Source organism: Leucopleurus acutus (assembly GCF_964270905.1).
Source record: "Leucopleurus acutus genome assembly, chromosome: 2".
In the NCBI taxonomy this organism is placed as follows: domain Eukaryota; kingdom Metazoa; phylum Chordata; class Mammalia; order Artiodactyla; family Delphinidae; genus Leucopleurus; species Leucopleurus acutus.
Genome location: NC_139143.1, coordinates 185,058,397 through 185,073,029, shown reverse-complemented (window position 1 = coordinate 185,073,029; position 14,633 = coordinate 185,058,397). Strand labels below are relative to the sequence as shown.

At 48.4% G+C, this 14,633-nt stretch overlaps 1 protein-coding gene across 4 annotated transcripts in view; it reads right to left on the bottom strand.

Moving 5' to 3' along the window:
* The window catches only part of MTOR (mechanistic target of rapamycin kinase), a 117,488-nt gene that overhangs the window by 15,874 nt on the left and 86,981 nt on the right, over window positions 1-14,633 (bottom strand). For all 4 annotated transcript variants that reach the window (XR_014326030.1, XM_082834556.1, XM_082834554.1 and 1 more), the window contains exons 33-44: window positions 14,510-14,587; window positions 14,215-14,322; window positions 10,913-11,038; window positions 10,695-10,826; window positions 7,015-7,130; window positions 6,082-6,199; window positions 3,078-3,323; window positions 2,312-2,412; window positions 1,522-1,618; window positions 901-999; window positions 480-602; window positions 103-285 (exon numbers count right to left, since the gene is read on the bottom strand). Coding sequence is in view for 3 of the 4 variants with exons in the window: in XM_082834556.1 (XP_082690682.1) it covers window positions 103-285; window positions 480-602; window positions 901-999; window positions 1,522-1,618; window positions 2,312-2,412; window positions 3,078-3,323; window positions 6,082-6,199; window positions 7,015-7,130; window positions 10,695-10,826; window positions 10,913-11,038; window positions 14,215-14,322; window positions 14,510-14,587 (1,527 nt within the window). In the remaining variant the exon portion in view is untranslated. The remainder of the gene's footprint in view (window positions 1-102; window positions 286-479; window positions 603-900; window positions 1,000-1,521; window positions 1,619-2,311; window positions 2,413-3,077; window positions 3,324-6,081; window positions 6,200-7,014; window positions 7,131-10,694; window positions 10,827-10,912; window positions 11,039-14,214; window positions 14,323-14,509; window positions 14,588-14,633) is intronic.

Here is a 14,633-nt window from a genome sequence, read left to right as displayed (position 1 = left end):
TCCATCAGAATACATTTTCTTCAAGTCAGTAAAGAGGTTAGAGGGAAAGGCGTCTGCAAAAGGCTCTGGGGTCCCGTCAGTTGACGTTTTTTCATCCCATACCTGGTTAAAGGATGTTTCCTTCAGAGTCTGGGGTCCCCGCTCCATCATAGCATGCAGGGGCTCCAGCACCTCGAACATGCCTTTCACGTTCCTCTCCCCAAAGTACAAGCGAGATGCCTCTTCCAGGCCTTCGTGCCACATCTCATGCCAGAGAATGGCCACTCGGATCAGCTCCTCACTCACCTGGATCAGAAAGGGGAAGGAGGGAAGCACCAAGGATAGGCTAAGCTCAGGCAGGCCTGTCTCGGAGAAACAGAAGGTACTCTATCTGGCAGCCAGAGGGAGTACGCAGCCCTGTCATGAGGAAGAAAGACAATGTCACTCAAGACCTCTGCTCGGTGGCCAGAGGCCGTGAAATCTGCCCGGCCCTGACTCACCATCATGGCCTGTTGCACCAAGGTGTTACTGTGCTCGCACATGTTCTTCAGAATCTTGTTGGCCGCATTGTGACGGGCCGTGGTGGTAGACTTAGAAGCCACCGTCAGCGGGTAGATGAGGGCCTGAAGCAAATACAGAAGGAACATTTCCAAACTCGTGTGAAAGGAGGATGACAAGAAGATGATACCGACACTCATCTGAGTCTACCAGGCAGGGGCTATACGATCTTGGCGGGGGTTCTTTCTTTCCTGGAAGGCCCCTGGGTCCCAGAGCCTGCCAGCTAGGCAGGCCCTCCCGGGGGCAGGACAGGACGCTTAGCTCCCAGTTGCACTCGCATCTCTAGAGCAGCTTTAGGAAAGGCTGACCACCAAATCAGAAGGTCAGCAGTTAGATGAGAAACTGCCCCGGGTCTCCACATACCTGGGGGTGGTACCGACCAATGTCTGTGAGAAGCTGGTGAATGAGACGTCCCACCAAGGGCCTCGGCGTATCAATTCTCGCAATGAGCTGAGGTATAACCTGATATTCAGAAAGACACAGTGTGCAGCATGAGATGTGGAAACAACTCCAGTTATTCTTCTGAGCCACGAACAGCTCTTATGACTTGTTTGGTAGATGCTGTTGGGCTTGGAAATGGTTCATTCTCTTCAGTTCTCTAAAAGGAACTGAAGAAAATATGGAGTCTTGACCTTGGGGTTGATCCCTACTTCCTCACCACTGTACAGCACATGCTTCCTTGCTACTCTCAACAGTGTATGACTGTAAGAGGAGACAGACGAGGAGCAAAATCTGACCCATCCCCACCTGTAACCAAGTGTCCTCCCTGTAATCAAGTGTCCTCCCTGTAACCAAGTACCTCACCTGTAACCAAGTACCCTCACCTGTAACCAAGTACCCTTACCCATGACCAATTGTCCTCACCTACAACCAAGGAGCCTCACCTGTAACCAAGTGTCCTCACCTATAACCAAGTGTCCTCACCCGTAACCAAGTGTCCTCATCTGTAACCAAGTGTCCTCACCTGTAACCAAGTGTCCTCACCTGTAACCAAGTGTCAATCTGGATCGCTTTCACCCCTTCCACTAAGGCTTCATTTACATCTGGCCAGTGACCATAATCAAACCATAAGGTGAGGACTCTGGAAAAGAAAAATGAAAGTCATAGAAAATTTAATTTACCAGCTTTTGTCTGTTTTTTCATCTTCAAGACTCTTGGGAAGAGAAATGGCAGAATTCCAAATCAGTGGCTCTCCAATGTGTTCGGTCTTGGGACTGCTTGGGAGTGGGTGGGTGGGGATGGCCAGCGGTGCTCGGCCAAACACAGGAAGATTATCCCAAGTGAATGATTATTTAATTCCAGGTAACACAGAGGGGTCACCATGGCATCAGCTCGTAACACTAACAGACGAGCCCATGGATAAGCTTTGCACGTGCAGAAAGAGTTGCCTGTAGCACAGCAGCAACTTGGAAACCCGGCACTTAGCCGGTGGAGACCCCCAAACGCAGGAGGGCTGGTCACCTAGAGCCTCTGGACTGGCTGGCCTGTTGCCATTTGTTTAGGCCTCTCAGAGTTGCCTCCAAAAGCTGAAGGAATTTCAGCGATATTGGGAGAAACAGCTGGGTTTCTTCTTCCTACATAACAAGCCACACACGGGCAGTCCTTGGGCCACTGCTCCCTCCTCTTTGCAGATCTCACCCGCACAGGTGGGGCTGGTCAGCTGCGACTCTGGGACGTGCTCATCGGGGTGGGTAGGGAAAGAGGACTTTATGTGTGACTTCTGTGACCTGCCATCCACATGGCCCACCAGGGCTTCCCTTCCTTTCCCTGATACCTGAGCGTGTCCTGGAGGTTGTTGCCTCGTGACAAAGAGATGGATCGGAAGAAGCCCTGGACAGCAGGGACGGTGTACATCAAGAGAGTTTTGGACAAATCCTGTTGGAACACACGTATGTTAGTGACACTCTTGCCTCAGCTTTCTCATCTGTAAAATGGGCATAACAGCATACTAAATAGTATCCCCTTCAAAGAGTGGTTATGAGGATTAAAGCAGCTAATACACAGAAAGCCTTTAGATCAGCACCTGGCACAGAGCAAGCATTCAGTAATGGCAATGGTGCCGTAACTGTTACTATCCTGGGCTAACAGTGGCTTCCTGAACAGGGTGGCAGAGGAGGTGGGGCTAAGGCCCTGAACATGCTGATCTCTGGGCTGGTCAGCTGCCCCAGGCCCTGAACCGACAGCCTCAGGGGAGGTGGAAGGGGAGAGAAAAAGACAGGGGATGGACTCTGCCGGGCTCTGTGCTCAGAGTGGGCCCGAAGATGTGTAGGCTGCCTCCACACCGGTGCAGAGCATCAGGAGAATGAGCTCAGTCACATGGGAAGCATGACAAGGACCTCATTCTTCAGCACAGGGGCTACGTCAGTTCCCCAAACCCAAATATATAAACAAAAGCACTGTCTCAAACAATGCCGATGGCAAACCATGTTTTCTGGCTTCAACCAGAGCTTCCGAGTAGGGCCTCAGGCTTCTATCAGCCTCCATCCCTCAGAGCGCCTGGTGCCTGGGTCCGTCCTTGATGGGGGAGGAAGGAAGGGTACCTCAGTGACCTTCTTCTGCAGAGGAGATGGGGTAGGGCTGTTCTCAGTGCTCTCAGCCTCGCTCTCGCTGTTACTACCCTCGGTGCTGGTGGCAGTGGCCGTGGCCGCCGTGGTGGCGGCAGTGGCCACGTTGGTGATGTTGGCCCCACTGGCGTGACGCAGTTTCTTCTTCTCATCGCGGGCTTGGTTCTGATGTTTGTAGTGGAGCACAGCCTCGAAGTTCATCACAGCCCATGCGTGCCAGGCCTGCGGGCGGGGACGAGAGGACAGACATCGGGGCTGTGACATCAGCAGGGGCAGGAAGCTCAGGCATCAAGGGCCTTGAGGGGTGTGAGGCCACAGCTGAGGAAGAGTGCAGGCCACCCTTTCTCCTTAGTGGTCAGCAGAGCAAATCCTCACTTCGTGGAACACTGGGGAATGGGGCATTTTACTAAATCCAATGCGATTCATTCATTTTGCGGTGCATCTGCTGTATCGGGGGCTGTGGTGAGTGCCATGGGCGGGGTGGGGGGCACATGAGGAGGAACAAGCTATGGGCCTTGCCTCAGGGACCTGCTAATCTAGTAGGGTAGGTTACTCAAAAGCCTAAAAATAGGCAGAACATGACCGGGGCAACAAGAGACAGACAACGGGAATGCCAGGGACGGGCGGGCAAGGCGTCACAGAGGAGAGACTGCGGCGGGTCTTGAGCAGCCTTAGATGGGCAAGGACGGCGCAAGAGGGCGGCAGGGAGGGCGTCCTGGCAGAGGAGGAACAGGGACAGAGATGCAAGCTGGGCAAGCACGGCACAGTTCACAGGAAACAAGCAGACAGATGTGACTGAAGCTTAGGGCACACGCAGGAGAGCAGTGAGGGGGAGCCCAGCAAAGCGGCAGGCTCAGACCACGGAGCAGCTGGCATGTGAGACCAAGGGCATCCCATCTCATTCTGTAGGAAATGGAGTTTTTAAAGCTCAGTTAAAAGCTGGGCTTCAAACATTCCTTTGGCAGCAGATATAAAACAGATTATTTAAGAAGGCAGAGGTTCAGGGGGTGAGGGTGAAGGTCTTAACCAGGCCAGAGGACAGTGGGGAAGGGGACACACTGAGAGCACAGGACCACCACGGAGGGTGACTCTTGGTCATCATTCGTCCCTCGCACCTGGCTCAGGGCCTGTCAGAGAGCCAGTGCTCAGCGCCTGCTTGCCAGAAGAAGCCTCTGGCGCTAACCATTCACACCTCTGACGCTCTGAGCTGCAGTGACGCTATGGAATAGCATTGCCTGGTGTACAGAGCATGAGGGACAGTTTGATTTGGGACCTGGTAAGTTTGCAGTGGTAGGAGGACATTAAATAAGCCACTTACTGGGCTTCCCTGGTGGCGCAGTGGTTAAGAATACTCTGCCAGTGCAGGGGACACGGGTTCAGGCCCTGGTCTGGGAAGATCCCACATGCCGCGGAGCAGCTAAGCCCGTGCACCACAACTACTGAGCCTGCGCTCTAGAGCCCGCGAGCCACAACTACTGAGTCTGCGAGCCACAACTACTGGGCCTGCGCTCTAGAGCCCATGAGCCACAACTACTGAGTCCGTGAACCACAACTACTGAGCCTGCGCTCTAGAGCCCGTGCTCCGCAACAAGAGAAGCCACTGCAATGAGAAGCCCGCGCATCGCAACAAAGAGTGGCCCCCACTCACTTCAACTACAGAAAGCCTGCGTACAGCAACAAAGACGCATCACAGCCAAAAAAAAAAAAATCTACTCATAGTTGGACTTTCCGGATAATCAGTAAATTCCTTTGCATCCCTTGCTAAAAACCTTTCTTTAACATGGAAGGGTCCATTTCCCCAGCTAAGCAGAGTAGATTGATCATAATCAACCTCTGTTTGATGAGTAAGAATCCTACAATGACCCAGGTTCAGTTTTCCCATACTTTTGTTTATTCGACAAATACCTCTTATATATGTACTATGAGCTGGGGGTCCCGCTGAACAAAGAAAGAAAGAGTCCTGCATGCACATGGGACTAACATACACCACTGATGGTACAAGACAGTATAGACCCAAAAGGGCCCATGCTAGGAAAAAATTAAAACTAAAAGTCCTGGAGCCAGTTTTTTACTTGTGATTTGTTTCTTTCTGAAAAGCTGAATGAAGAAAAGTAATCTGGTTAGGACACAGTTCTAATTAGTAAGGTTCCAACTAACCAAGGGTTCACTGGACATATTCTTCCAGCCTCAGACTGAAGCTGTCCTAGAGAGAATAATTACTGTTGCTTTCACAAAATGAGCATTTTTCAGATCAGACTGAAGCATGCTTAAAGCAGCATAAGAATTTCGTTGATGTTTCTGTGGTCTCCAGATGCAGGTTTGGATCCCAGAGGGATTAATTCACACAGTATCAGCCGGTTAAGGAGACACCGGAGAGAAATGGAGGACACCTGCCACACCACGAAGCTCTTACCAGGAGGCCCCTCAGAAAAGAGAGAAAAACATGAGAATGTGTGCTCTCACCAAAGACGTATACGCCCAAGACTCAGTCCTCTCCCAGTCAATCACATCTTTTATACATTTTCTAATTCTGTTTATCTTCTTGAAAAATTTCCTATGATATAACAGGATGTTACCCGGAGCTTTCCAATAAAAACAGAAAGTTAGTTCTTAGATGAGGAGCAGAAAGGGATGGGAATCAGAAAGGAGCTGGGAAGGAACAGATGACCCAAGGGAAGACACAAGTTCCAGAGACTAACCATGTGTGCAGATGCTCTAGGAAAACAAGCCGCCAAGAGTCTGTAAGACAACAGCATCCCCAGAGCCACGCACACACTCACGGTATAATAAGTCTTTTCCAAGTCAAAGAATCTATCAATTAGACGTGGAAAGGGCCTCTAACAAACTGGCTCCCAGCACTCAAAAAAGCCAATTCGTGGTATCAGACCAGGCCACCAAGGCCTTGCTGTAAAGCACGAGCCACTAGGGTGCATAGGCAGGCGTCTGGAGGAGGCAGCGGGAGGTTCCCGTCTCTGGTTACCTTGTACCAGCTGCGGTCGTGCTCCGTGGCGGCACTATAATACTGCAGGACTTTGGGGATTGTGCTCTCGTTGATGCCCTGCAAGTTCAGCTGCCACTCCCCGAGTTTCAGGAAACATCTGAAAACAGAGAAACAAGCCCCCAGGTTGCCCCCTCCTCGGAAGAGCCCTTCCAAGGAGCACAATGAATTACGTCGCAGGAGCACAAAAGCCTCCCTGATATTTATTCTTCCTCTCGGGAAGCAACATGAGGGAACCGTCAGAATTCTTAGCCACGTGGAAGGAAAAAGACAGGCTTTGGGGATCAAGTTTTTCAAGGGATGGTCTTTTCTTGCCCTCTGTCTTTCAATGCTAGCATAAACCAGGTACCTGGCACACGGAGGTCTGCATGGACCTATCTCCCCCACATTCATTATGGTGGGTGGTAGCTGTTGAGAGCAATTTTTCTTTTGATTGCTATATGGCTTCTCCCTTACTTTTTCCTTTCACTGATTGCTAAGCTAGTCCAGGTTCTGTGCTAAAGACCTGATGTATTCTTTCCATTAATCCTCACACCATTTCATTCCACCCTAGGAAAAAGGAACTCTCACTATCCCCTTTTTATATAACGAGGAAACCGAGGCACAGAGAGGTTAAGTAACTTATCTAAAGTCACACATCAAATTAGCAGCGTATCTGGCAGTAGCAGCATATCAAACTCTAAAGCCAGACACCAGGAGAACAGCACACAGGTGCTCCTGGGCTGCTGGATCCTGGGAAAGTAAGTGGCAGAGATTTTGGAGTAGCGCCATTCGATGGCTGCCTGGGACCCCTGCTGGAAACGGTGAGAGATGTAAGTGAGCGGCTGCTCCGGGAGCCTTGAACACGGCCCTTGCAGCAGAGGCTGCTGGTGGGGCAGGGCTGGCATGCGGTGGGCCCAGCCTTGGGGAGCTCACCGGGCCATAAGCTTGTGCAGCTCCTGCTTGTGCTGCTGGTCCTCGGTGGCGATGGCGTGCTGGGCTTGCTGCTGCATGGTCTGAACAAAGTGCTGCATGTGCTGGAAGGCATCGATCTGTAGCAGGACAAAGGCACAGGGAACCACTTGGCACTGGGCCCAACCTCAGGCGACAGGAACTGCTGTTCACAGGCACCTAAGCCAACCCTCTCCCAACGCAACACCCTAGAACACAGGGTGAGGACCCCGCAGGATGGAGGACCGGGGTGTGATGCTGAGAGATGGCTGGGCTTTTCAAGAAGATTCATATTTTTTCAACGCAAGTCTTAGCTCTCCTTGGCCAACTGTAATTACAAGTCTTAATAAGCCTTAGAAAAACTACTCGCCTGACTACCCCAAAAAACAATTCATATGAAGTAATCTCAAACCACTGCTTACTTCACTATCAATATATTGCCCTGGGGGAAATCAGGCTTATGGGGAATTGTTTCAGGCTAGTAAAACTTTAGCATGTGTTTAAAACACTGTGGTACCTTGGACACTAGCGTACCAAAAATTACAGTTTAAAAAAATGTGATAGATCCCGTGATAAACCATAATGGAAAAGAATGTGAAAAAGAATGTATATATATGTATAACTGAATCAGTTTGCTGTACAGCAGAAATACAACACTGTAAATCAACTATATCTCAATAAAATATTTTTAAAAATCTGACAGAACCCTCAGTACCCAAATAGAACAGAGAGATGGGGTGAGGCCCCTCATACATCAAAGTGGCATGGGGGGGACACTACCCAAGCAAACATTTAGTTGAATAGGGTGGCTTAGGAGCAAAATCTGCAGAGCGTCCTCCAGCAGTTACATCTCTTTACACTATGTGATTTTATACAAAGTGAGCAGAAGGCATCTGGGTTGGTAACAGATAGTGGAACTAGGGAAGAGCAGAGACAGAGTCAGAGATCTGAGAGTCAGTTACAAGCCATTTGTATAAGCCTGCCATGTCCACACATACTAGCATCGTGATAAATGTGAAAAAGAGAATGTGCTCTTTGCTACAGAAAAGGAGAGAAAAAAACCCAACACTTCAAATAAATGTCAGAATGATTTCCTTACTGTAAATCATGTAAGAGTCTTTTTCTTTTTCTTTTTTTGAATAGAAACATGTCAGTAATGACGGCCCTGAAGGAAAATTGAAACTCCCTGGCTTGGGGGCCAGGACCAACCTTAGATACTTTTAATATATAAGGAATTAATTAATTACCTGGAGTCGAGAGGGCTTAACCCAGAGGCAGAATGACGTGACAATGATTTAGCAGGCAGCTAATCCACGCACGAGGGCAGGGCAGAAACACAGATGTTCTAACAGTTACCAAGACACCTGTGTCTCTCAGACATCTGTCTTCAGAGTTCCACCCCTCACCAGTGGCTGTGAAAAATGAGCTATACCAGCATCTCACACCTGGGAAGTGATAAGTGTTCCTTTAGTTTTTCTTCTATGGGAACTACACTGGCTAGACTTAAATCTGATTAGGAAGAGAAAAAAGAATTGGGAGGGAGTCCTTAAGTGATCCCTCATGAAAAAGGTGGAAGATAACTCAGGGTGGTTAGTGTGTACATCAGGTAAGATGGTTAAGAACTGAACTAGGAACTCGGATGCCAGGTGCTTTCCAGAGCCCACAGGTTCCGCGTCACTGACTGTCCAGAGAGAGTTTAAATTCTCTTCGGGAGACTCTCCAAGAACAAAACGAAAACTGCCAAAACTGGGAAGGCTGGGCATTAGTTTGGATTTGAAGCCCAATGTTAGGTTTAGTCAGTTTACCCAGCATGGGAGACTCTAGTATCTTTCTACTCTGTGGCATGGAGGCAACTTATTTCCAAGGAATTGAAAATGTTCTGTTAAAAACTCCTTCTTTTCTCCATCCCCAGGAAGCGAGGAGGGGGAAACATGATTCTTTCTCTCTTACGGATGATGGACCGCTCGCTTGGAGGAAGGGGTTTCTCTCAGGCCCAGAGTGTAAGCTGGGCAGACTATTCTGGCCCTTGACTGCCTGCGTGGTTTGTGGGCAAGAACTATGTTCTCGGCTTAGTGGAATTTCACAGAAGGAACCAGCCTGTCTCTAGATTCTGTGAACTGTCTTGTCTAGAAAAACAGTGGACATGCACCTATCGCCTGATGTCTTCCTGCAGAACGGGATCTGCTTTTCCCCATTTCCATCTGCCTCAGGCAAAGCAGAGAGTACAGTCCTTATTTATGGAGGAAGAACATAGTGCTTGTGCAATAGCACAATTATTAAGTAGTCAGCTTTCTTGGAGTAGCTCCTGAGCTCTTACGAAGATGTGGCATCTCTAGCTCCGGGCTTGAAGTTCAAGCACCGAATTTTAAATAGATTTCTCAATCTTTAATCCACGTGGTTTTATGGTCTCCCTCCAGAATCTGGGTTCCTAAGAAAAGGCCATAATCTGTGGAGAAGTTGGGCTGTGGTCCTATGTTGAAAGAAGCCACTCCCTGGTTGAAATATTAGCCAAAACCCTCCTTCCGCCTGCCTTCGGCAAGACATTCAAAGACTTGGAGGCTCCATATAGGAAGGAAACCAGACTATATTCAGATCCAGCACCTTCTGATTTTCTCATTTGCCTGGAGGAAGGTCAGAATCAGAAGTGCTCTGGCCTGGGAGGCTCACAGAGACTAAACAAAACAACCCCCCCTCAAACAACAAAAAAAGAAAAAACCCCAAACTGCACATTTGGAGAAGGACACTTGGGCCATGATATTTGAAGTATGCCCCAATCAAAGACCCAGTGCGTGGTGCAGGGCTGTGGCTCCCACTCTGGGTGGCATTCAGAGTCACAGGATCCAGCACCCACAAAAGAAATCAGCTTCTGACAGAGCCCAGGGATCTCCCAAGTAAGCCTTCAGCCGAGACTCCACTGCGATTTTATCACATCTTCCACAGCCACAGCTCCAGCGGCTGCTCTGCATTCCTTTCTCATCTCAGGGACACTGTGGGGACAGCAACAGGGAGAGGAGAGCTGGGACCCCCTCTTCTGTTTCATGAGGACGATGATGGGGGAGCCAAAGCAGGCGCTGATTTTGCCTCCAGGGCCTACTTTTTGTTAATCATCACCATCGTCCGGGCAGATTGTTTTAAAAAATAAAAACAAAAAAGAAGCCACATCTATTTCCCAAGGACCTGTCTGTAAATAAAGTCAGAGGAATTCTACATTGGCTTCAAGGTGACTTTCCCCACTGGTTTCAGCATCACACTCTGGGTGTTGCTGCTTCTGAATCCCAAACTGACGACAGGAGAGGAGACGAGAAGTCTGAAAAACCAAGCTGGTCTTACGGAAGTTTCAGTCTGTGTTTTCACAAACATGCTCTTTTGGGTACTTCTCTTAGGGGGAAAAACACAACCCAGAAATTTTTTCTATGTTTTAGCACATTCTAGCTGCTAGTAAATAGAACTGTGATCGCACTCGGTGGTTTGATCAATGGTGTATGTGCACCTCCTTGAATGTGATTCACTTTTTGAAAGGAGGCCAAATAGCCTCCTGACAGGAGTGAACTCCCTGGCATGGTGGTTTGGACGCTGTTTCCTTTCGGGCCTGGAGGAGGCAGTGAGCAGCGGATTAGGCGAGCATTCTGGAGAAATGTGGTCTCCTGCAGGATTCCAGCACAGACCTTGCGAGTGCTCTTCCACATATTTTTCATGTAGGCGTAGGTCACCTGGGGGTGAACTGTTGGCAGAGGGTGGTCAAGTTGCCGAGATGGATCAACTCCCAGGAGCAGCACTAAGGTTTTATGAGCAAGAGCCTTCAAAACAAGAGGTTGGGGTTATACGCAGCACTGGCCAGGAGCACCCCTCAGACTCCCACCCTACCCACGGTGGGGACACTCACCAGCCTGCCACTCTTGCCACACAGGCTTGCATACTTGAGCCAGGTCCTCATGTCCTCGTGAGGGCTGACCACTAGCGACCGCACCATGAGGATTTTCTGCCAGTCCTCCACAATACGCTGGCAGCCCTGGAACGTCCAGAAGCAAGGATTAGACACGTGCTCTGCTATAACTTAGCCCCTCACAAGCAACAGTGAAACCCACCCTGAAACAAAAGAGATTCATTTTCGTAATCTCATCTTTCTCAAGTGAAGGGTACTGTGAGTGAAACACCTCTTAGGAACTTCTCAAAATTCGAGAAGCAGTACAGCAAGGACTCTGGAACCTGAATTCTGGCCCGTCCACTGCCCTACCTATGTGACTTTGGACAAATTACTTAACCTCTCTGTGACTGATCTGTAAAATGGGATAAAAATGGTACCAACTTCATGGGGCCATGGTGAGGCTTAAATGAACTAAATTATTTAAATTTCTTTTCTGAATTGTAAATAATGTATTTTTAGCTTTAATTTTTTGCTTCAGTCTCTCTGGTTGAAGATGCCTATCACTGACAAAGAAATTAAATTTAAAATGTATCATTCAAAATTTAAAAAACTAATTAAGTGTAAACAAAATTGAAATAATTAAATTTTCAATTGATGTTGTTTGAAAGTTGGTGGTGTTTATATTTCTGAAGTTATCAGAGCCTAAACTTGCACTCAGATCTTGACCTTGTCTTTCCTCTACATTTTTATTCGTCTCAGATCAAAAACTGCACATAGAAGGGAAAGGGACTCATTCATTCACACATATAAATTCTTTTAAACTAAAAAGAAACAAAGTGAATTAATCATTATCAAAGGGGCTAAGCTAATTTTATATCAAAAGACTGTTGAGAACAGAGCGAGCCTCTCCTCCTCCACCTTCCTGAGAATAAGTCAGAGTCAGAGACAAACACCAGGGGAGATGGGTTTCTGAGATCACTTCATCAGAGAGTTCCATGAAACCAAACAACAAGCTGTCCTCCATGGAGGTAAGTCTAAAAGTCTAGCGACAATGGTTGCAGGCTTTTAAACATGACAGGACACAATCTGAGCTTGAATAAAGAACCCAAGGCAAGAAAAGACCCAATGCAAGTAAGGTTGACCTCTCAAACTGCCCCGCGGGAGCCACTGGCTGGGGAGTTCAGTTTAATTGATCGCAAAACGGCACTCTTCCAGCCTAGGCAGTTGGTTGAGTGTTCTGACAGCAAGCCATCCACAAGAGCCAAATTCCTACCACAAAGTTAACGCTGTATTTTTAGGCCTTGGACCATAATTTTCTGTCCTGTTATGTGTAACGACAGTAATTTGCAAAGTTAGAAAAACAGAAAAAAGTACACTGAGTGACTGTTTTGGTGACTTCTCATCATCTGCTAGTTTCTCCCAGATGCTGAAATCACTTGGCCCCTGGAAACCTAAAAGCATCTTCCTGTCTTAAGGTAGGAAAGTCATGAAGGCCTAAGATGATGATGGTATCTTGGACACAGTAAAGTCAAACACGGGTCCCTTCTGAGACTCATTTAATCTACCCCCCTTCCAAGTCTCTATTTTGCCCACTTGTTAGAATGGCAGAAGATTCATCAGATCTCTGATTTGGAAACTCTTCACCTCATTATAGGCACTTAAAAACACCAGGGTGTGTACGAGTCAAGTGGGAAATTCTGGCTTTGTGGAATTCCTTTCTGGGGTTCAATGGACAATTTTCCATCAAAACATTCACTGGGCACTTCATAATTGCTAATAAAACATGTGAAAGAACTGCATGTGCTCATTTCAGAGCATAAACGACTGTATTCATAGGCAATCCTTTGCCCCGCTCTTTTCCTTTCCAGTGGAATGTGCCTGGAACTTCGTGGACAGGAATGCAACTTGGAGTCAAAAGGCTCTGCCACAGCCTACTGAAAAGTTGGAAGCACAAACCTCAACTTGTCTGGGGACAGAATTTGGAATTAAGTGTGGATTGGGTCAAGAGGAAACAGCTTAAAATCGACGAAGGTTGATTATGACAAGCAGGGGGACAAGTGGCTTCTGGAGCAGTGAAGGATTTGCCAACAAACTTCTCCTCCCTACTCAAAGAATGGGAGAACTGTCCTTTCCAAGGACACTTAAGACTCCTGACTCCCAGATCTGGAATTGACAGCTCCTCAAGCTACAATGATCAGAATGTACAACGAAAATACTGATGGAAGACTTGGAAAAGTTTCTCGATGAGGGGAAACTTCAGTGGAAAAAAGTCTGCACAGAGATTATGGGATGACTATGACCTGAGGAACTGTAAATGGCAGGGGTCAGTAAATGAACACATCAGGCCACCCCACTTAAAGGGCTGGATGCAGGCAGTCAGCAAGTGGATTTAGAGCAGTGGTTCTCAGCGTCAGTCACATCCTGGAATTATCTGGGAAGGCTGAAAAGATACTGATCCTGGGTCTATCCCCAGAAATTTTGTTTATTTGGTCTGGGAAGTGGTCTGGGTATCCAGATTTTTAAAAGCTCTCCAGGGCGCTTCCCTGGTGGTGCAGTGGTTGAGAATTCGCCTGCCAATACAGGGGACACGGGTTCGAGCCCTGGTCCGGGAAGATCCCACGTGCCGCTGAGCAACTATGCCCGTGAGCCACCACTACTGAGCCTGTGCTCTAGAGCCCGCAAGCCATAACTACTGAAGCCCATGAACCTAGAGCCCGTGCTGTGCAACAAGAGAAGCCACCACAATGAGAAGCCCGGGCACCACAACGAAGAGTAGCCCCCGCTCGCCGCAAACAGAGAAAGCCCGTGCGCAGCAACGAAGACCCAACACAGCCAAAAATAAATAAATAAAATAAATAAATTTATTTTTTGAAAAAGGCAAAAAAAAGCTCTCCAGGTCATTCTATTGTGTGGCTAAAGTTGAGAACCACTGATTTTGAGGTCAAGATTCTCAACTGGCTGGCCATTATGTCACTTATTAAAGATATTTTCTTTTGGGAATTCCCTGGTGGTCCAGTGGTTAGGACTCTGTGCTTCCACTGCAGGGGGCACAGGTTCAATCTCTGGTTGGGGAACTAAGATCCCACAAGCTGTGCAGTGCAGCCAAAAAAGAAAGAAAAAAAATTTTTTTCTTTCCTTCCTAGAGAAGGGTAAAAGGAGGCCGAAAAAGAGGTCATTCTCTTGCAGCTAGAGGCCTATTAGGTGAGAAGCCTGTGGGTGTTCTGCTCTGAATGCAAACGGAACCTCTGTGAGGAAACAGGAAGCTTATGTTGAGCAGGGGAGGACGGGGCAGGCTAAGCGGGGCTTTCTACCAGGCTCACCTGCAGTCTCTCCCACCAGATCTGGCGGATGATCTCCCGGCGCTCGGGGACAAGTTTGTACTGGATGACCTCCTCCAGCTCGGAGAGCATGTGGCAAGAAACCATGGCCTGATGGAAGCAAATCGCATTCCAACTTAACACAGCGTGAACAATTCGAAAGCCAGGCTTCAGTTCAGTCATTCTTTTTGGCCCCACAGGCATGCTCTCGGCAGCCTGTGCGTCCTCACGAGCCCACTCTGCAAAAAGAACTGAAATGTGCTTCCAACCCTGCACCGTGCAGACGGTCCACACTCACCCCATACGCCCGGCTGTAGCTCTCTCCTGCCATCGCGGTTAACTCAGCGTCCAGCAGGTCCCGGGCTTTGTCGATGCACTGGAAGAGAAAAAGAGAAGCCCTGGAATTGAGCTGTGGACTTGGG